Genomic DNA, 23,518 nt, shown 5'->3' with positions numbered 1-23,518 from the left:
AGATAATAAGATCAAGAAAGGTTAGGAGGAAAGTTAGCATTTGAAGGAAGCTTTGAAGGAAGAAAGGGATTTCAAGAAGCAGAAATAAAAAGGGAGTGCCTTCCGTGCATCTAAGATAGGTAAAGGTAAAAGTAAAAGAAATAAGAGATGCGATATCCTTTGAGAGATAACAACATGGCTATTTTGGCTGCACCAAAGAATGAGTGAAAGATGTTGTTAGACACTTTAGTCACATCTGACTCTTCATTATCCCAGTTTGGGGGTTCCCAGCAACAATATAGGAATGGTTTTCCATTTGCTTCTCCAGTTCATTTTACAGGGGAGAAATCTGAGGCACACAGGGTTACAGAACCTGCCCACATTCATAAGGGTCTGAGGCCAGATTTGATTTCAGGAAGATGAGTCTTCCTGACTTCAGGTCCAACATTTTGCTCCACCACCTAGCTGTGAGGGACAGTGGTATATAATAACGCTAGAAAGGTAGGCTGGATCCAAGTTATAAAGGGTTCTAAATGACAGAGAAGGTCTGGAAACAAAATAGAAGACAATATCACTTTGGAAACATGATGGGGTAACCTATGACATTAAGGCAAAGAGACCAATTAGGAGACAGGCCAGACAAAAGGGTAGTGGCAGTATGAGTGGAGAAGAAGAGATAGGTACAAAATATATTATAGAGGAAGAATTAAATAGACAAGACTTAGCACCTTAGCACCCAGAGTAGATCGTGGAGGGGCAGTAATGAGTCTAGAATGGCATGGAAATTGACTGAAAAGATGTCGATGTCCTTGACAGAAATAGTAAAGTTGGGAATAAAGGTAGATTTGGGCAGAAAGATGATGAATTCTGTTTTGCACATATTACATTTAAACTACTGGTGGGATATCCATTTGGAAATGTCCAGTAGTCCACTAATGATGCACTATTGACAGAGAGATCTGGGTTGGATTTATAGATCTGAAAGTCATCTACATATGATAATTGAAAAAATGATTGTGGATGGAGTCAATGAGAGAATATAAAAAGTGATGAGTAGACTGAAAAGAGAGTCACCATGGGAATACTTCCAAAAGTGCACTGGAAACAGTTCTTACCTTTTGTGAGAGCCCACTGTCAAGTTATAGCATGTGCATCTACATCTCAGAAATCAGTAATCACCACAAATCAAGGCTTGCATTTATTTTTGGTTGATTGTATCATCTTTAAACAGTATTAATAATACAGGTTAAACTTAAAAGTGTGTGTGCATAGTATTTTTTGTGTCCCCTCCCTCAACCCCAGAAAGCCTAGTGGTTAAACAATTACCAGCACACATATTGCTCTAAAATACTGAAAACTAAGGTGTAATAAAGGAATTTCAGGGGAAAAGGTCATCAGTAAACTAGAAGCCTAGAAACTGTAGACTAACAAAAATGTTTAATATTATTGTTATTAATAACAATTAATAAAACTTGAATTTATACAGTGCTCAAATGCTTACAAATGACTTTATAACCATTATGTCACTGGAGCTCTTCCATAGTACTAATAAGAGAATAAGATTCAACCTTTCAGTTACAGAATAGGGACGTGTTGAGCATACCTATAATTATTTGTTACAAGGCTAGGGTTGTTATTTTGGGGGTAGAATGGGATAAGATGTGATGATAGTGACACTAAACATTTTTTTTAGATACGAAAACAAAAGAAAGCAGAAGCACAATTTCTGAGCTCACAGAATTTCGCTTTCTATGCTTCTGTTTCTGGAATATTCTCCTTTCTCATCTCTACCTATTGGCTTTGCTGGCTTCTTTTAATTCCCATTTAAAATAGGAAGGCTATCCCAATCCCTCTTAATTCTAGTGTCTTCTTTCTATTAATCACATCCTATTGATCATATAGCTTCTTTCTGCATTATTTGTCTTCATGCTGTCTCCCCCTTTATATTGTGGGCTCTTCAGGGAAGGGACTGTCTTTGCCTCTTTTTGTATCTCCAGGGCTTAGCATAGTGCTTGGCAATGACTGAATGACTGATTGAGAAGAAATTTGAGATGGGGACACAAACAAGCAGAGTAACCTTGGAACAATCATATCAAATATGAATTATGGGAATTACGACATTATTTAAGGTGATAATTTTCAGCACACCTTAATGATGGAAGGTCTTCCAAAATCCAAAAGATAATATGTAACAATTAACCTATAAGTTGGAGGATCTGTGGCTTTTGTTTCTGGGAAATATAATAATCAAAGAGAAGTGCAGCCTCATGGATAGGATGGCAGTTTCTGAAACAAGAAGAATGGTTTTCAAGTCCTTTATGGGGAGAAAGACAGAGAGAGAAATCCAAGAAAATAACTTAATAGAGAAAACATTGATCTATATTGATAGAGACAATTACCTCCTCAAGGAGTTCTGTATAAAAATCAAATCAAAAGTCTAATCCCAGTGTCCCTATTCCTATGATAATTAGAATAAAAAGAAAGATGTCACTGGTGCTATGCTGGGAGGAAAATCAGGGAGACAAAAAGAACTAACTTAATAGTTATCTTCAAACTATCCTGTTATTTTTCTCCAGTTTATTGACAATTGAAGACTTTTCCCCCTTTATAATAAGCCACATTCACAACATACTGTAATGCCTGGAAAAGTTTATATTTAGGGAAACTTCATTTGGAAATTAATTATAAATAAACAAACATTTTTTCAACTGGCCTTAGTATAACCAACAGCCCTCTAAATTTCTAAAAATGAAACAGAGCATTAGCATATCAAATTATAAAATTCCTACTTTAAAGATGTCACAAAATATAAATAAAAATACAATTTGTGTTTTGTCTTAATGAGAAATGACTTCATGATACTGTTCAATCAATCCTAGCATTGCCTACATTAATGAAAAACCAACAACACCAACTTCTAGATGCCAAGTTCCATTTGAGTGGGATCAGTGTCATATTTATTTTTGCATCCTCCCAGCACCTGGAACAGAACAATGAATGTAATAGGGCTGACTGTGCCCTGGTTAAAATGACTGAACTGAATTTCCTATAGAAGTAATTTTCATCTGCTGACTACCTTTTAATTGTCTTATTTCTCTGTTTTAATCTCTGTTTTATCTAATATAAAGGAACAATGACTCATATAGATGGAAAAAATGAAAAGGCCACGAATATATTTTTCTTTAATTGGCTTAATCAAATGCCATTTTTATGAACACCTTACTTCCATGTACAATGCATTTTTCAAAGCACTGATTTATGTGTTGTCCATTGCAAAGTGCTGAATAATTAATCAAAAAGAAATAGAACACCTTATAGTCTATTATGCCTTGACTCATAAGATGTTATATCTCATAAATCATGATTCTAAATTTTTCAAAACATGAACTTCAAGCAAGAGCATTTTTTTAAAAAAAACTAAAGCTCACTTGAGGGTATATGATAAATTAAATGTTGGCCAAGAAAAAGAGAAATAACCTGTAGTGAATTATTTACTTTATGAGAAGAGTGAATTTCAGGAACATTGATTAACTAGAAAATTGAAAACTTTTTTGCCTTAGGGGCAATCAAGCCTATTTCCATAATGAATTTAATGTCCAAGATTATTTTTCTCCACAAAATCCTCTAGCACATGTCAAACCTTAATTTAAAACTCTTGTTAAAGTAAATCATTGGGAAGACAACACATACACTCTAGGAAACTTTTATATGACACAAGTACAGTATCTAATCCTGGATTTCCTAAATTTTATCTCTAAAATATATACATTTAAAAATACTTCCAAGTATAAGTAATAGCACAGTTGTTCCAATGCTACTATGGATAAGAGGCAAAAATTGTTTCTCAGTTAAATTTCATCATACATGTTTTGTCTTCCAATTTTTGGAACATCAGTGAAAAACAGTAACTTCTTTGAACCCCTGAATATAAATGACAAGACAGGATTAAATTGTAGAAATTATTCTTATACATTTCCTCACTCATTCTCAGAACATTTTTATTTGACTAGGAGACATAGAATCTTTTCATTCAATTCATGAAAATTTTTTTTGAAAATTTAATGAAATGACAATTTGACCTGTTGTTTAAAATAGAGAGACAGTCTATCTTAAAACGTTCTTCTTCATTCACTATCAAGGTATAATGGGATAATATATTTGGAACTGCTCACCTTAGTTATTTTTCAAGCATCATAACATAAATTTAATGACATCAAATGATATGTAATATCAAAATGCATGATATCAAATGCAAGAGAATGCCTATTTTAATGAGCATCCTTTCTCCTTAAAATTAGATGTATTTTCTTTTATTAAAATATATATTGTTCTTTTTATCATGTTAAAACATCCTACTCCATTTTCTTTTGCAAGTAGACAGATATTAATTCAATCTTGCATGCAAAAAGGAAACAATTTTCTATCTAATTCTCTTTCAAATTCTGACCCAAAGAGAATAAAACTCCTAACCCTAACCTACAAACTATAGGAGCAAATATCAGCCAGCAAACTTTGCTGTCTTATTTCCCCTTCATGTCTGCTTCCTTCTTTCTTCCTCCTCCCACCCCCAAAATAACAAAAACTTAGATATATAAATGAAAAACTTTTATTTTTAAAGTAGGTCAAAGTTTGAACATATGGCTTATATTAATTGTTCTAATAATTGCTATCCTAACAGAAGGAAAACTTCTATTTTGAAAATCTTAACTCTACTAAGCAACCTACCAACTGAAACTGTTAAACCACCTGGTTATGGCTTATTTTTATCTATATATTATGTATTTGTGATAATAGGTTACAAAAAGAAAAATAGTTCTCAAACAAGATAATTTATTTAAACATATGAATTATCAATATGCTACAATTTTGTAAATCACTGAAGAAAGTACAAATTGCAACTATATATAAACAAGTCTAAAGCTTCATAGTCAGAATTTTTTTTTGCTTCTTCTTTCCTTATTAGTTGTACAAGTGTTTAAACTTGGCCAAAGAAGTGTTTATAATTTCTTTGAGTCATTCTCCTTGTTATTCCTCTAATTCAAGTCTCTAATGCCTCAAATATCTAGAAATACCAAGTAATTTGTTATCAAATTTGAAAGATAATCAGTGGTATTTTGAATGTACGAAACTATGAACTTTCTTGTTCTGAAGAAGAATTAACAAATACACACTCAAATTTTAAAATGTGTTTTCCTAAAATAACAACTCTGAACCCATATGATGCCTTCACCATGAATGTTATTTAAGTTTTCATAGATCCACCTCTCTGAAAAGAGATATTGTTGTTCAGCTACTTTCCATAATTCCTGATTTTTCTTGAACTCATTCAGGGTTTTCTTGGCAAAGATATTAGAGTGGTTTTCCTTTTCCAGCTCATTTTATAGATGAAAAAACTTGGGTAAACAGGGTTAAGTGACTTGTCCAGGATCACACAGCCAGCGCACATCTGAAGCCAAATTTGATCCCTGGAAGCTGCATCTCTCTGACTCCAGGACCACCTAACTGACCCTGAAGAGACATACATTTTTAAGAATACTTGGGAAATTCAACTCTATCACATAATTAGTGTCCAGGTCTGACCACTTGCTCTACTCAGTAATCTCCGAGGTCTAATTGTAAGCTCTAGGATTAAAGTCCTAGTGCATTTCATGGCATACGGTAGGTTTTTAGCAAACACTTTTTGGGTGATTGATAAAAAGATACTTAGTAGAATCAATAGATTTCCATTTATTAACCATGTACTATAGTGCAGAGATTTTGCATGCAATATTACCCTAGGCAATCCTGTCAGTTACCCTGAACGGAATCTTGCTGATGACATGAGCCATGCCAGGGGCCAACCAGCAGTTGGTCTGTGACTATATAAGGCCCTGCAAACCTAACCTTGGAGTTCTGATTTCCTTGACCTCACCCAGACACCCAGCTACCCCTGATTTTCCCTTGGGGACCCTGGGAAGTTGAAAGGAGGTGGGTTGTGGAATGTGGGCAGGAATTAGTTTAGAGTAGCCTAGTGGTTAGGGACATCCCTAGAACAACTCAACAACTTCATCTGTTTAGGTGGTGGATCAAATAACATCAGGCCAGTGTCAAGTTATCTCTGGCTGAGGGCTGGTTCCCTCAGTTTGACCTGACCTTCTAGGTCCATTGCCAACACTTGCCAGTTGCCCCTAGCAACAACTTAATAAGACCTTAAACCCTCCTACCTTAGTTTTTCCCTTTCCAGTTTTAAATAAATCTCTTAGCCTAAATCTGTGAGTTCCTGTAATTCCTTCAGTATCACCAAGGCTAAAGAGACTAAGGAGAGGAGAGAATATTAAGAAGTTGAGGTTACTGTGAAGTGGAAGCTAAGCCTCCATTGCAACCAGGGAGTTGCATCCCATTTCCTGTTGGGTTCTGTTCTCACCCAATAGGAAGGCAGTTACTTCAGCAGGGAGGGTCCACCCACTGAACACCTGAAAGGAGCCTACAGCTGGCAGTGGAGATTGACTGGGCACCACAGCTGAGGCTGCTCACCATTGATAACATCTAGCTCCAAAATCTTCTGCTAGTTTAGTTACAGGCTCCCAGGCCCCTGGTGATTCACATTTACCACCATCATCATATTATCTATTTCATTATCCTCCATTAAAGTACTATAGACAACTAGGTGGCACAGTGGATAGAGTACTAGGCATGTAATAAGGAAGACACATCTTTCTGAGTTCAAATCTGACTTGTTTTAGAGTGGCAAAGAACTGGAAACTGAAGGGATGTTCATCAATTGGGGAATGACTGAAAAAATGATGGTATATGATTGTAATGAAACTCTCTTATGCCATAAGAAATAACAAAGATCATGACCACGAAAAACCTAGAAAATCTTTTATGAAGTGATGCAAAGTGACAGTAACAATGATAACAGATGCTATCAACTGTGAATAACTTAACAATTATCGATAATGCAAGGATCCAAGACAACTCTAAGGGACTCATAATGAAAAAAGATATCCACTACCATAGATGGAGTACCATAGAGGGAGGGAGAAAACATAGGTCACAAAAAAAAAAGAAAAGAAAAAAGGAAAATGGAAAAAAAATCTGGCCTTAGACATTTATTGGCTATATGACCCTTGAAAAGTCACTTATCCCTGTTGGCCTAAGTTTCCTCATCTGTAGAATAACTGGAGAAGGAAATGGCAAACCACTCCAGTATCTTTGTCAAGAAAACCCCAAATGAGGTCACAAAGTCAGACATCACAGAAATGAACAATGACAAAACATCTATTATGTACCCAACATTGCTAAGTGTTGGAGATACAGAGAAAAGCAAAAAAAAAAATTTTTAATTCTTTATCTCAAAGAACTCATAATGTAATGGGGAAGATAATATGTAAACAACTATATCTATAAACAAGATATTTACTGGGCAAACTAAGGATAATCTCAGAGGGAAGGCACATGTAAATATCTCCCTTTATGCCTAGGTCATGTATTCAATTTGAATTTTTCTTAAAAATGGTGTAAATATTGGCCTATATCTAGTTTATACATATATCTTTTTGTCAAATGATGCCTTCTCTAATGGAAGGAAAGGAAGAAGAGGAAGAAATTAATTGTGTATTTTAATATAACAAATTATAAATAAACAATTTTAAATAAAAAGAAGACTTCTAGAAGGTGGGACTTAACTGGCCCTTGAAGGAAGCCAATGAAGCTAGGAGGTAAGGATGAAGAGGAAAAGAGTTCCAAACGTAAAGGATAGTCTGTGAAAACTCAGTCAAGGGATGGAGAGAGAGGAACAGCAAGGAGAATAGAGAAGAGTAACAGAATATAAGGAGAGGAAGAAGGTAGAAGAAGACTGAAAAGTTAGGAAGGAGTAAGGTAATGAAGGGCTTTAAAAGACAAATGGAAAACTTTATATTTGATTCTGTAGATAATATGGAGTCACTCTTTATTCCTTAAGTGGAATAAATATGAAAGAGGAAAATGAGAAGAGAGAGTTGAATGATGTAATAGGTATAGGCTTTAAAAGTTTAAAAGTAGATTTGTGTAAGCATATTAGAGAAAGCCTTTGCTGGAAGTCATGGACATTCTGAATAGAATGCAAGGGGTAGGAGGAGAGAGCTGAGTAACAGGCAGACAGCTGTGCTGTGAGGGGTTTAGAGCAGAAGTGCAATCTGCAGTCCCTTTTGACCTTGGATCTTGGAGACTGGTGAAGGTTGAAAAGGCAGAAGACATCAATCCTGCAAGTCAACTCAGAGTAGAGAAGTGGCCTGTGATCTGGTGGACAGTTTGCAGACATCTCTCCCTACCTGTTTACTTTGGATCATCGGCTGTAGAGGAGTTGGTTCCTGGCATCCTGAAAACATCTCTGGAACAGTTGTGAGACCTCAAATTCAAGCCCCTTCCTCAGGTCCTTAGCCAAGCTGTCAAAACCTGGCAGAAGACAGGTTGGCTAAGGAACTTACCCCTTTGACTCCAGTCCTGGGTAGTTAGTCATAGCTTCACCTAACCCCCTTTCCTATCCCCTCATATTATAATTAAACTGTTTCCCTGTGAGATTCCTAATACTTTTATATTCTCATTGTATGTATTCAATACTCAGAAGTTATTCCAGGCTGGGTGGGGCAGAGTGGCAGTTGGTCAGGCTTAACTGCCATTTCTGTCAATGGTCATTCCCCTTATAGTTAAACCTGGTTCCATGGCTTGTTAGTCTTACCCATTGTCCCTTCCTGTCTCCTATCCACGCCACTGAGCCCACAAGTAATATTTAAGTTAACACCCCTGGTTTTCCCCATAATAATGACCAGATCTGGTTTTTAGAAAGATAAATTGACTGCTGCATAGAAGGGTGAATTGGAGTAGGGAGAGACTTGTGGCAGTGAGACCAACACGTAAGCTACTGCAATTGTCTAGCAATGTGGTAATAAAGGTCTGCACCAAGGTCGTTGCATTGCAGTATCAATAAAAGAAGAGGGCATGTACCAGAGATGTTATAAAGGTAGAAAAGATGGGGCTTAACAACTGGCTGGACAAAAAGGGAGTGAAAAGAATCAAAGATAACACCTGAATTGTAAGCAGCATTGACTGGGAGGATACTAATAATTAAGGCAATAGAATTTAACTGGTGAAAATAACAATAATTTGACAAAAAAGCAACACTTTAATTAACAAATGTGGTATTTATTCTTTCTTTTAGAATATGAACTTATTCCTAAGAAAACAAACTATTGATTTAGAGATTAGAAGGCCCTGATTCTGTTCTTCAGATTGCCATTGTTTGTCTAGTTTTGACAGGTTTGGAATATTCCTCTCTTATAATTCCTTATTTGCTTCTCATTGGAGCTAAGAGAGATATGGTAAAGAATCATTATCTATAAAAACAGAATAAGATCAATAATATAAGACCAACAAAATAAGATCAGTGTACTCATATGTACATTATTTGTAAAGACTAAAACTATACTACATCCCATAACAGCAAGAGTGGACAGTGATAAAGTACAATAGCAAAGTACTGATAAACTTTTGGCACTCTCACAGTTAAAAGAAATAGCCAACTCCTCCTTCATGATGCTTGAAATTATGAATTCCAATCTAGCCTGAGGTTGGCATTGAGCTTTTCTTTCAGGAATGGGTTTTGTGATAGTTATTTTCCTTGGAGGCTTTTTTTTTCACTTATTCCTAGGCTCTAAATGATGGAAGCTGATGAATTCTGATGACCCACTGTAGAATAGGGAATTGCAATATTACTTCACTGCAATTGTTTGGATTTCTTTTAAGCTTCAGGCTAATAGAACATCTCAAGCCATGTTCTATGGCCAAGTTAGGTTAGGGTGAGCCACAAAAACTCAGTATAATACTTACTGCTTGTTCTTCCTTTCTACATAATTTGTATTTACTGGTGACCTGGGTCACCCACAACAAATTTGTCTGGTTAAGTTTTCTCCACATCATATAAAAATGTGTCTCTTACACTATGAAGCCATGCATAAAATGCTGTGAAAATATTCCAGTCATAGAGTGTATATATGTCAAGGGGAGAAAGGGTTAGTATTACAAACATAGTAGCATTCTGATTTATAAACAAAAGCAAATCCTGGCACTGACAGGCTAACCTTGAAAACATCTAAAACATACCAAAGAGTGCAGTGGTTAAGAAAGTCCCTTTTCCTTGTACATCCACTCTAAATTCCAGCTTTGTGGGAAACCACAGCCATATTTTAATTGTAACATAATTCATTGGAAATGCACATTGAGATGTGTTGTTGTTCATCGCAAAACAACAGAATCAACAATTCTACACTCATTATTTCTATCTATTCAAATTTCTGGCTGATTGGCTTAATGTAGGTCTCCATAGAGGTTCTTTGTGGTATTGTGGGATATACTCTATTCATCAATTCTCCATCAACACCTCTGTATTTCCAGTCTAGTCTGGGGATGGGCATTTATATACCTAAACTGCCTTAGTTACATCTGTCATCTTTGACCTTCTGAAGTCTTCCATTTGTCATACAGTTCATTAAAAGATTCTGTAATTATGTCTTTCATTGCATGATAGGTGGCCATAAGTTTTCAATCTACAGACTTTATTGTGAAAAAGTATTTTAATTATAGATAGTAGGGTAAATGGTGGAACATTATGGAGTTAAATAATCCTGCTCTGGTCTTTAGGGATGTTTCCTCATTGAGCAACTCTATAGATACAGCTGGAAATAATTCAGTACTATTTTACAGCTTCAGTTCTAATTTCCCAAGCATACTGTTCCCTTGCTGTTGGGCATAGATTGGAGATACTATTTTATTATCTTCTTCATCTTTATGGTAAGTAATCTCAGTTATCTACACCAACAATGGTATGAATAATTGTAGATAATCCAAAAGAATGACTTAATGAAAAGCCATTTAAATTTGAATCTGATAACTCAGGCAAGTTTATGATAGACCCTGGGGAAGGTTATTTTCTATCCATAGCTATATTAATCTTGGACTAAAATTATAATTTTTTGCATTATTTGATCAGTAGCAAAAGATTGACCCACAAAGTGTTTCATCTGAGATTTAAGATTCTTCATAATAATCTAAAAAGCAAAACAGCCATAGAAAGACATTGTAGAATAGTATCCTAAATAAGACTTTGAGAAATAATTTAAATTCACTAGCCGCCAATAAATATTTCCTAGTCAATAAGTATGTTATTTAAGCAAAACCAACAAAGAATTGTTGTACATTTTTTAAATGGGTCTTAGGAAGATGGTGTGGTATAGTGAAAAGACCACTGGGCACAGTGTGAGGAAACATAAGTTTGTTCTCAATCATTTTCTCTCTTCTCAAACCAGCTATATCAACTCTTTCTTTCTCTCTCTCAGTAGAATCTCATCTTATATTTACTACAAAAAAGAGGCTATTTGTCATAAACTCTAGCCTCCCCAATTTTATATTTTGAATTATTTTTAACATTTTCCCCCATACTATCTCCTTTGTTCCAGAAATCTCTGATGAATTTGTGGACTTTCTCTTTGATAGTGCCATCTGTTCTACTGGTGCCCTTGATTTCTTCTCTCTGATCTTTTCATGAAATTAAGCTTATTTTCAGTCATTCTTAACTTTCTCCCTAGATTTAAACCTCCCTTTATGCACTGGATCCTTCCTGACTGTCTAATAAACATGCTTAGTTCTCCTGAATCATTACAAAAACAAAAACAAAACAAAATCCTTTCATTTAACACCTCTACTCCCTCAAGCCATCTCCCTATATCTTTACTTCCTTTAAACAGCCTATAAAAAGCTTTCTATGCTTGTCTCCAGTTTATGAGTGTTCAGTTACTTCTCAGTCCAATGCAAACTGAGTTATCATCGTTATACAGAAATTTCTCCCAAGATTGCCAATGATTGGGGGCAGCTGGGTAGCTCAGTGGATTGAGAACCAGGCCTAGAGAGGGAAGGTCCTAGGTTCAATTCTCGCCTCAGACACTTCCTAGCTGTGTGACCCTGGATGAGTCACTTAACCCCTCCCACCCACCTCCAACCTACCCCTTGGAGTATTGACTCCAAGATGGAAGGTAAGGGTTTAAAAAAAATAAGATTGCCAATGACCTACTTATTGCTAAATTTAATGGGATTTTTTTCTCAATTCTCATCATTCCTGACCTCTCTATAACATTTAATACTTCTGACTACCTCCTCTTTCTGAATATGCTCTTCTCCTGGGTTTTTCTGATGCTATTCTCTCCTGATTTTCCTACCCATCTGCCCAATTTTTCTCAATCTCCTTTTCTGGATCATCATTACATATTAAGCCCTGAGTAGGGGTATCTCAGAGTTGCCCTGAACTTTCTTCTCTTTTCTCTTTCTATACTATCTCTTTCAATAAATTCATCACCTCCCATGGATGTTCATAGTCAACTCTTAAATGTCTTCTTAACTCCATTATTACATCTCTATCTGCTTACCAGTCATCTTTAGCAAGACATTTCATAAGCATCCCAAACTCAACAAGAATTAATCTTACCTCCCCAAACTCCTCCTCATCCAAACTCCTATTTCTCTCAAGGTCAACACCATTCTTTTTAGTCAGTCAAGTTTACAGTCTCAAAGTTAATTCCAACCCCATATCTAAGCAATCACCAGATCTTGCCAATCCTTCCACTACAACATCAATATCTCATGTATTAGTTTTCTTCTCTTGTTTCATGCTATTTCCACTCAGGTCCAGGACCACATTACCTCTTACCTAAACTATCATTACAACCTCATAATTGACCTCCTTCCTCTATCCTCACTAATCCTTCTTCCACACAACTGTTAAAGCTATTGTCCTAAATCAAAGGACCTAAATATGTCCTTCTCCTAATCAAGAAGGTCCATTGACCCTATTTCACCTCTATTGTAAAATACGAAGTCCATTTTTGAGATTTAAAGCCCTTTGCAATCTGTTTTTGAACTATCTTTTCTGATTGATCTCAGTTTAATTCCTCTTAATGTACCCTATGACCCAGGCAAACTGGTGTATTCATTGTTCCTTGTATATGGCCTTCCATTTTCCTGCTACTTTTGCACAGGCACCTTTATCAACTCTTCCTCTTGTACCCCAGCTACTTCTAAGGTTCAACTCAAATACGATTTCCTATAAAAGGCCTTTCCTGATTATCACTATTGTTAATGCCATCCAAAAAATTCAACTTGGTATTCATTTAGTATTTGTATTTACTTATCCCTATATAATTTATATCCTGGGTATAGATGGAAGCTCTCACAAAAGTTCAATCTTCTATTTTTTTTTGTTTTAAAATTTGTCTTCATATCCTGATTACCTAACAAATTGCCTGCTTGAATAGAATTGACACTCAAATCCTAGCTCTCTTTATAAACAGGCAAACAACCATGAAAAAGTGACAACCTTTCTAGACCTCTATTCTCTAATCAATAAAATGAACTCAGTGACTTGGGTTTCGTCTATTAAAACTGAAAGGGATTCCCTGTCCACACATGTTATAAAGAAATATATAATTAGGGAGCTTAAATAGTTTTTTTTAAGTTACAAGATAACTCTAAGAATTGAATTCATTTCTTCTGTCTCCAAATCTAGGGATATTTCTATTAATTCAACCTTTAAGATCCCTTCTAACGCTAAAGCTTTATGAATAACTACTTACGTTTTTTTCTAAATCTGATGGCATTTTCTTAACTTTTCATCTTTCTTGATCTCTGCAAAATCTGATATATTATATTCAATAATGTACACTATCACTCACCACAGGGCCATGTCATTTCCTCACAGTGCCTACTTTTTTTCTCTATATACTTAATGCTGCACTACGTACACATCTCATTAAATGTATAATTTTTTATGCCCTTACTTTCTGCCTCGGAGTTAATAATGTATATTGATTCTAAGGCAAAAGACAGTAAGGGCTAAGCAATGGGAAGTAAGTGACTTGCCCAGAGCCTCAGAGATAGAAAGTATTTGGGTTCAGCTTTGAACTCAGAACCACTGGCTCTCAATCCACTGAATCACATAACTGCCCCCTTTAAATGTATATAGTTTTATATGTGCTCCTAAATATGTGTTGTAGATAAAGTTGTAAATCAATGCTATATATTTGGTATATAAGCCCTTGATCATATTGAAGGACTTTTCTATTTTTATTCTAACTAATCTATAATTATATCTCTTCTGAGATTCTTTTTAGAAAATCTTTTCATAAAACTGCTATTTTTTCGGAGGAAGGGGTGAACATTTTGTTTTAGAGTAGATTTAGGCTGTTTCTTCTTCTCTATAATTATTGAATTTGAGTAGATGACCTATAAGATTCCTTCTAACTTTTAAAATTATAGGCAGTCTCTTATCAGCATCTCCTCAATGCAACATGGCAGCCAAAAAGCTAGTTGGAGAGAAGTAGTGTTCAGAACAAAGGAAGTGACAGCTCCTCAGTCAGATTCCATTTTGAATATGGTATTCAATTCTGGTTACCTTGTTTTTTGGAAAGCCTATGATGAAATAGACATGTCCAAAGGAGGGGACCAGAACAAGTAAAGAAATTGAAGAGGACCAACTGATGGATTGGGGTTTATAGTCTAGAGAAGAGATTTATGATAACCATAATGGCTGTGTTCAAGTATATATTATGGACGAAGGAATGAAGAAAGGAAATTGCTAACAAATTGATTCATTTAATGCTGAAAAGGACTTCCTAATAAAACTTTACGAAAATGAAATACTTTATCTTTCAAAGTGCCTCTTCCCTGGAGATCTTGGAACAGAAACTAAACAACTCTTTGTTGTAAATATTGCAGTAGGCATTCTTGGTCATATATACTTTGAACTAGATGGCCTCTGAGGTCCCTTAGAGCGGTTAAATTCCTTGATTCCCCTTAGTCCACAGGAACAACTTTTTGATTTCCATTCTTCCGCTAAAAATAAATCCAGAAGCAGTGATCTTGTCTCCAGACTGTTTCTCAAAATTTTAGCAAGGTCTCCTCCAGCCCCCAAGTAGTTATAAAGACATATTTGAATGTACTCTAGAAGCCCACTACATAAAAGAATCTTTTGATCAATTCTTTTTATAATTAAAATAATTATCTCCTAATTTATAATGAACAAGCTTGATTTTTTTTAACATGAATTGTCAAAAAGGAGAAGGCCCACATTAATTCTCAGTCTTTAGCTAGGTCCTTCAGAGAAAGAATTTTACTTAACTTACATTTTAATGAACTGGCACACAGATACAATTAATGAATATGTTTATTGAATATCCCATCCTATGTTCAGAATTGTGATGTGGGGCATTACAAAAATATTTAAATTCTTTGAACATTGAATCACATACTGATGTGTCTTATGTTGCTTTAAAAGGAAGGCTTATATTGCATAGTGTAGGATTTAATTTGGGTCAGATTCAGAATGATTTGAAAGGTGAGCCAAAGATCTAGGAATGGAAGCCAGAAAAATACTAAGGTAGATTTTGGTCATCTTCTTCCACTTAGTTTGATTCCCTGAATGTCTGTAAGTCTGGACACCTAATTGAAAATTTGTTCCACATTTGACTCAATCCATCATTCCTGAGTATGTGCACACCACAAAATCACCAGTTTGAAGTTTTGTGAGCCTGAGGGTAATTTGTGGCTGTGAAGGTTCTTGATGAGCTAATTGTTTGTTTACTCTTTGTCAAAGACACACAGGCCCTTTAAGTGGAAATAACTAATCACCATTGCAGTTTCTTTTGCCAAAATAAACAGCTTCCAATTATTGCAAAAGAAAATCCTCTGATCTCTAATAAGCTACCTAAGCAAGCCCATCAGCATTATAGAGTGAATAATATACCATTAGGCAAGTATCTCTTAACACTAATCAAATATTAGAACCCTGGGGCCAGGATTGCAGACTCTGGACTATTTCTCCATATGCCAACATTATCCCATTCACTTTCTTCCCAAGCTTTCCCTAGTCCTGGCAGGGAAACAGGCACACTCTTTATTCCTAGTCTCTGATCAGCAAGCTAATTTTTTTTTCAAACCCACTTCTCCCAGGACTTCCTTTGGGAACACAGATAGGATGCTGATGCTTAAAAGAAAAATTCTCTGTCTGGACCACAGAATAAAATTCAACTTTTCAGTTTTCACTAGGAAAGTTCTTAGCATAGCTTTGGAGAGTTGAGCTCTTATCTTGGTTCTATCATTTCATTATCCTTTGATCTTGAGCAAATCATTTCATTTTTCTGAGCCTCCTCAGTCTGCATCTATAAAACAGAGATAATTCTAAGTGAACTACCTAGCCATAGGTCTCAATTGCTTTTTTCTACTGATGCCCTGATCTGCAGAAATGATGGAGGGAATAACTATAAAAATTTTATATTGTTAAAATACTAGTGCAAAGCAATGCAAATGTAGAATAGAATGTTGATCACATGAAAGATGACTGCAGCACAAATAAAGGTCAAAGAGGTACAGCAGTCATATTTTAAATGTGTGAAGAAATGCTTTTAGTATTTGAACAACTAGAGTTTTTAAAAATCATCTTGGATCTTAAATGCTAGATTCAAGAGCAGGGCCTTCTAAAAATTTTCTATAGAATCTGAAGTCAGATTCTATAGAATATATTACATATAATATATAATATGAATATATGGAATATATTCAACAGACCAGAGTTGGTGTGGGAAAGCTGTTAGAAGTTCCTCATTTATAAAAATTTCTTATAGGAGATAGTTTACTCCCTTGGACAGAGTGTACACTTGCATACAGAATAAGTTTCTACCTACAAAATTCTCAAATCCTTATGTATAAAGAAAGGTAAAATGAGTTCTACTAAACCAGCAGGTAAAAGGCCCCTTTCCTGATGAAACAGGTTGTAAAAGCCTGAAGCAAAGGAAGTCTTACTATAAATAACACACATTGAGTAGTACTTCTGCTATACCTTGACACCCCTACCTCTCTTTCAATAAAGGACAATGGGAGGTTTAGCTTTTTTATAAGGAGATCATGCTACCATCCCTTCAAATTCTAAAAGAGCTTAATCCCTGTAATTTAGATAAATCACACAGGCATTACCAGGTTAGGGTTAAAACTCCCAGAATGGCTTTGCAATTGATTACAAAAACAGCAGTTATTAAGTCCTAACTGAGTAATTTGCAGCTTATTTCACCCCAGCTAATTAAAATGTAATCACTATTGTTTGGCAATGTGCATTCTGTCAGCAGTTTTACTTCAGAAGAGAAATCATGCCAAGAAACCACAAAAAAAGCCTTTCACTAGGAATTGGCTTGATCTAAACTGGTTCTTTAGCCACTGAAACTGTAAAACAAATAAATTACAACTGACAATTCAATAAAAAAAGATACTAATCCCCCCTAGGGACAGACTTTTTTTTTTTTTTGAGGAGGTAACTGTTGTTTAAATTGCAAAGGTGAAGTATCTTTTCAAGAGAATCATTCATTTCTAAGGCAGTGTTCTTGATTTTGATAAAAGGTAACCCGGGGAGGGGGGGATGTTAGCGCTCAGGAGGACTTTTGTGTAGTTTCACTTTGAGGCAGATGGAGGTTAAAACAGCTTCAGCTTTATTTTGTTGTTTGTTTTCTTTTTCTCCCTTTGAACATATACTCAGTAAGATCCCAGTAATATGTCCACTTCTAGGAAACCTGTAAGATGAAAAAGCTTTGTTTCTTACACATATTCTCTCTCTGTCTCTGTCTCTTTCTCTGTCTCAGCCTCTCTCTTATTGTGCTCAAATCCCTCTGCTCCCCATATTTCCAAAGCAACCCTCAAAAATTTTTTCGGAACTCCAAAGGTCGACAGTACTCTCAGAAAGCCTGTTTCCCATCCTTGTAAAGGGTGGAGGGGAGGAGGGAGAGGAGAAATTCATCTATTAATTTGTTCATTGATTCAGGGCAAAGGACTCTCAACCTGGCTTTTCCTCTTCTGGATGTAGTAGCATTATCTAAAGTGGGGAACTCTGAATACAGAGCAGGGGGCCATCTCAAGAGAAATGGGGCAAGTGAGACAAGGAGGGGGAGGGGAGATGAAAAGAGGAGGACAGCGAAATAATGAGCTTGGATAAATGATTTCCTAAAAGCAGCATTTCAGTTGGGACTCTGGGAACTGCTTCTGGATCCAGCTGGCCAAAGTTTTCCTCGGTCTGACACCCCGGTAATAATACACATCTCTCATATGTGCTTCTAGTCCCCTCCCTCCCACTCCCAGCAGGTTCCGCAGGCTTTCTGTTATTCACAACATACTCTAACAGATCTCTCACCCTAGAAGGAATACTTGACGCTAAACATCCGCGGACCACTAGCCTTTTCTCGGGTGCATCCTAAAGGAGGGAGGGGGAGAGGAGGGGAGGGGTGGGGAGAGTATCAGAAAGACAGAGATAGAGACACATAAAGGCGGAGAGACAGAGAGGAAGACGGAAAGGCGGAGACGATGGGAGACAGAAACAGACACACACACACACACACACACACACACACACACACACACACACACGGGACCAAAAGGCAGAGATGAAGAGAGAAAGACAGAAACGGAAAGTGCTAAGACAATCTTAGATGCAAATAAACAGTGCCTAGTAAATCATAAGCTCGGGTTGGAAAGAACTTTGGAGACTATTCTCCTCTCTAGTAGATTGATTCATGCATCATATTTGATACCTAGCATCATGCCTAGCACAACTGATCGATAATTATAGGATTATAACCTTAGAAATGGAAGACTGTTTAGTCCAACCTCTTTATTCGACATAGAAGGGAACTGAAGCTCAGAGAGGTTATGAGACTTGCCCAAGGTCACAGAGGTAAAAAGTAGCGGAATCAAGAATGAGCTCGTCTTCCTTGTCTTCCTAATGCTCTTTCCGTTGCATCACGCTACTTTGCCTGAGATTCATCCAGACTTGGGACTTTTGTATAGAGGCAGAACAACCCACTCCTAACAACTTCCCACCCCACCCCCACTATCCTTTCTTCCCTCACCCCGTGCCTCATCTCATTTATTAGTTTGAGACTAAAGCTTTAAGGCTTCGAAGCTGGACAGACACATACACTCATGCATGCTAATTGGTGAAAACAACCCTGCCCTGGGAGTTTGATGGGCGCCAGGATCTTCCTCCCGGTAGCCTGTATTTTGCTCTGCACGGAATGTCAAAGCAATTGTAAAGAACATCCCCCCCCCCCAAAAAAAAAACCCAACCAAAAAACAAACAAACAAACAAGGGCAGGGGCTTGTCCCAGCCTGGCACCTGCAGAGAGGCGAGGATGATGGTTCTCGTGCCTCTTCTTGCAAGGAAAAATCCCAGGTACCTCCGCCAGAGCCTGTTCTACCTCCCTGACTCACCTCCCAACAATCCTGCCTCTAATAACCGCACATGCAGCTGAGTCCTGGGAGTTTGGGCAACTGCGCTAGTAGTTTCGGGGAACTATTCCCAGAAACTATACAGAAGAATTAGTAGCCCGGTCTGCTCACACATCTCCAGTCAATCTCTCATAGGGATCGGGGTGAGGGCGGAAGACGTGGAGCTTTAATTTCACAGCAAATAAGCTAACCCAAAGATGCCACTTTGGGCTCCTTAAGGGCGAGAAGAGAGCCGAAGTGAAGGTGAAGTGAGGAAAGGAAAGTCCTCCACCCGCACCCTCGGAATGTTACACCCTGGAAAAGGCAGGACTCCGAAAAGCGGTCGATCTTTGCCGAGAAGTTTTTTAAGAGGCGTTGGTGAGCTCCAACTCCCACCTAATATACATGGTTTCACAGCGCACCCCCGCGCCCCAGTCCTTCAAAGCTGGGAAATCCAGAGGAGTATAAGTGACAGACTGGAGGGCAGACAGCACTGGGGCAAAGCGTCTGCTGGGGAGGTAGAAGTAGAGATGGAGAAAGGTGGTATTTGGGGAAGTGCGGGGATTTTTTTTTTTAATCATACCTGGAAATGCTTGAAGAAGGCTGAGATTCGGGTGATCTGCAGGCTAAGGCACCTGGAGGTGCATCTGGCTCTGTAAACACTGACAGCAGAAAGAGTCTCATCCTGCTTGCGGGCGGCAGCACCAAGCCCCGCAGCTGTAGCCAGGCAGCCCCAGGAAGCCGTAATCCATAGGAAAAGGGTCAGAAACACGCCAGGATCCTTTAACACCATCGCTTTGTGTGTGGGGAGGGGGAACAAGGGAAGTACAACAGGCAAGAGACGCCTGGATAAGCTCCTATGCACCGGTCTGGTGCTGGACTACTAGGGGAACCTCACTGCTGCAGAAACTAAAAAAGAAAGTTCAATCATTCAACTCTGTTCACCCCCCGTCCTCCCCCTCCCCACTCCCCTCAGACCTCCCCTCCCCAAAACACACCCCTCCCCTCACTCCCTGGAGGGGGTGGGGTGAGGGTGACAGGCGACTTTGCCATTGGCTGGAAGAAATGTGAGTGACAGTTGAGGCCGGGCTGTCCGTCCCTGGGCAGGTCTTACAAGCTGGAAGCAAAGGGGCAAAGAAAAAAAGTGAAGGAGGGACTGGCAAAAGTTACCCACCCTCCTCCCATTCCTCAGACATTCCGGCTTCGAAACCTGTATACACACCTTGGGGACTCACCCATTCTCCCTCCTCCTCCTCCTTACATACACACCTCAGGTAAGAAGACAGGCAGGCAACTTCCTTGTATTCAGCTGTTACCATTTAGTATTGCAGATAATAGGCACTTGTGGCAGGTCACCCATAGAGAGGAAAACCAGGAAAGGATGGGAGGGACTTGGTGCCCCCAAGGGCATCAGAATTGCCACGTAAAATTATAGACCAGTCATCTACCCAAATGGCCAGAAGTTGACTACCCAAATTTACCCTAGCAAGGTTACTCAGATTTTTCAAATGCTGAAAAATCAGTTTCTATTATAGGATTTTTTTTTCCTCAGATATGAGCAAAAAAGGGCAGCATAGTAAGTCCTGAATTGGAAAGAGGCCATTAAAAAAAAAAGAAAAGAAAAGAAAAGAAAAAGGAAATAACATGATGTTATAGAAAGAACCTAGAGGGTTAACTTAGGGATCATCTAGTCCAGGTGTTCTTAACTTTGGCAGTTTAATGGAATTCATGAACCCTTTCCCAAAAAATATTTTTAAGTATATAAAATAAAATATAAAGAGTTATAAAAGAACCCAATTAAATTTAAACATAATAGTAATCAAAGTACTTTTTTTAAAAGTTCATATACTTCAGGTTAAGACTATCTTAACTAATACCCACCCCTTTTGCTTGTAAAGAAAATGAGATTCAGAGAAATCATAGATGGTAATTATACTAGGATTTGAGCACAGATCATATATTAGAAGATTTTAAAAGAAATAAAGTTTATCAACACCAACTCTCTTATACAAATGAAGAAATTAAAGTCCAGAGATTAAGTGATTTGCCTAAAATATAGAAATCAATAGCAGAGCTAGGATTTGAAATATTACTCTGATTCCAAGTCTAGAACATTTCCTACTCAACCACATTGGTTCATTGGCTCTCTATTCAGTAGTTTTCCCACCAATATAGTCATCATCTTCCCCCCATCTGCTCTTAAAAATGTGTTCTGGCATTTACTACCTCTATGACTTGGGGAAATACTTTCACCTACCTGAGTATTAGTTTTCCTACTCTCTAAATTGAGCCTTCAAAAGTTCTAAATCCAATAAAAGGAGCAACAAGGAAAACATAACCATCCTTTTTTTCCTCAGGTAGTGGTTCAGAAATATTCATAGAATGTTAAAGGTGCTCAGATGTCCATTATAGGATGAGTCCAACCACAGAAAGAGAGAATTAATCTTTTTAATAACTGAGAAACAAGCTGTGAAAATGATCAACATGGGGGTAGCTAGGTGGTTCAGTGGATTGAGAGTCAGGCCTAGATGCAGGGTTTAAATCTAGTTTCAGACACTTCCTAGCTCTGTGACCCTAGTAGAGTTTAACTCCCATTGTCTAGCCCTTAACACTCTTCTGCCTTGGAAACAATACACAATGCTGATTCTAAGACAGAAAGTAAGGGTTTAAAACACAAAAAGAAGAAAGAAAATGGTCAACATTTATTAACACATTCACAGGGGCCCTTTCCTGTCAATTTTCCTATCAGTTTCTCTGCTAATACATTCAAGAGTATGTAGTTGATCCCACAAATGAAACTTCCCCCCCCCAAATCTTTCTTATTTAAAAAAATTTTTTTCATGGTAACTTTATTGGAATCCTGCTTATTTTAGAGCTGGGTCTGATATTAAATCATCTCTGACAGCTCTTCATCTCACAGTTGCAGAAACAGAGGCCCAGAAACATGACTTAAACAAGGCAAACAAAGTTGACTGGGGGCAGAACCAAGCCAAGAAAATCTCCTAAATCCGAGTCCAATGTTTATTCCATTAAAACTAATCATTATTGTGGTATCATTTTGCAAATTTCTATCCAGTTTCCTAAGCTTTTCAAATTTTTTACAATATACCATTTGACCTTAAAATGGGGTCTTTATTGATTCTTCTATATGATTTTGTATATAAAAGGATGTTAGTTATAATAGTATATGACAATATAGTATAGTATAGTATATAATAGCTAAACTGCTATTTGATGAAATAATCTTTTATAGTATCTTGAGGGCAGTAAGGCCTTTAGATACAGTACTGCTGGCCTCCAAAACAGAAAGGCATGAGTTCCAAACCTACAAATAGCTACTGGGAAAAATCACTGAATGTCTTTAAGACTCACTGCCCATATCTTTAAAAAGAAATTAAGACGACTTTCCTCACAGGGTTGTTTTTAGGCTCACACATGCACAAACACTACTTTGCAAACTTTAAAGTTCTAGGTCACTATTATTACTCTAAGTATCGTAACAAGGAGGAGAAGTCCACAGGGAGTACGTAGAAAGTACCTAGACAGCTCTCTTCAGAAAATGTTTTCTATTAAATATACATGATTGTAAAAAAAATCTAATGAGTTATGTATTCAAGCATCCTTGTACTGAAAAATAAAGGTACTCAAGACACCCATACTCCCTTACATACAAATAGACGGATTTTCTAATATGAATGTACCTATGTCCACAAATCCATTTATATACAAAATATACATGTATATGCACACGGAATCTAGTTTAAAATGTCCAAATAATCTGTTATAGATATCTTATTTCTCCTAATAAAATGTATGCTCTTTGAGGACAAGGATAGTTTCATTTTTGTCTTCATCTCTCCAGAATACAGGACAGTACCTGGCTTGCAGGAATGACTGAATAAACATATGCTAATTGATTGATAGGTGCCCTTCTAATTAGTTCATTCAGTCTTGCATATATCATATCTCTTGACTAGTTTGCCATGTTTTCCATACTTTTCGCTTGATTATTAAGAGATCTAAGCATCTCATTAGTGTCTTAATATAGCTATATCATACTGTCTCTCTTCAAGTAGGTGATTTAACATACATATCTATGTATTTAATATTAATCAACTGTTCCATTAACTCACATGTATATTTGTCCATATGTGTAGTAAGAGGAATTATGAAATAAACAGCTTTGGCTTTACCAAAGTGTCCAGGATGTCAGACACAACAGCCCTCTATTTGA

General features: G+C 37.1%; 1 protein-coding gene across 1 annotated transcript in view; it reads right to left on the bottom strand.

The window, feature by feature from the left end:
* Positions 1-20,077, bottom strand: part of ANOS1 (anosmin 1) — a 246,054-nt gene extending 225,977 nt beyond the window's left edge. Inside the window, exon 1 of the mRNA XM_044666979.1 lies at positions 19,868-20,077. Coding sequence (XP_044522914.1) covers positions 19,868-20,077 — 210 coding nt within the window. The remainder of the gene's footprint in view (positions 1-19,867) is intronic.
* Positions 20,078-23,518: the final 3,441 nt, after the last annotated feature.

This window comes from Gracilinanus agilis, chromosome 3 (genome assembly GCF_016433145.1).
Source record: "Gracilinanus agilis isolate LMUSP501 chromosome 3, AgileGrace, whole genome shotgun sequence".
NCBI lineage: Eukaryota > Metazoa > Chordata > Mammalia > Didelphimorphia > Didelphidae > Gracilinanus > Gracilinanus agilis.
The sequence above is the reverse complement of the archived record's forward strand: the minus strand, read 5'-3'. Positions and strand labels throughout refer to the sequence as shown.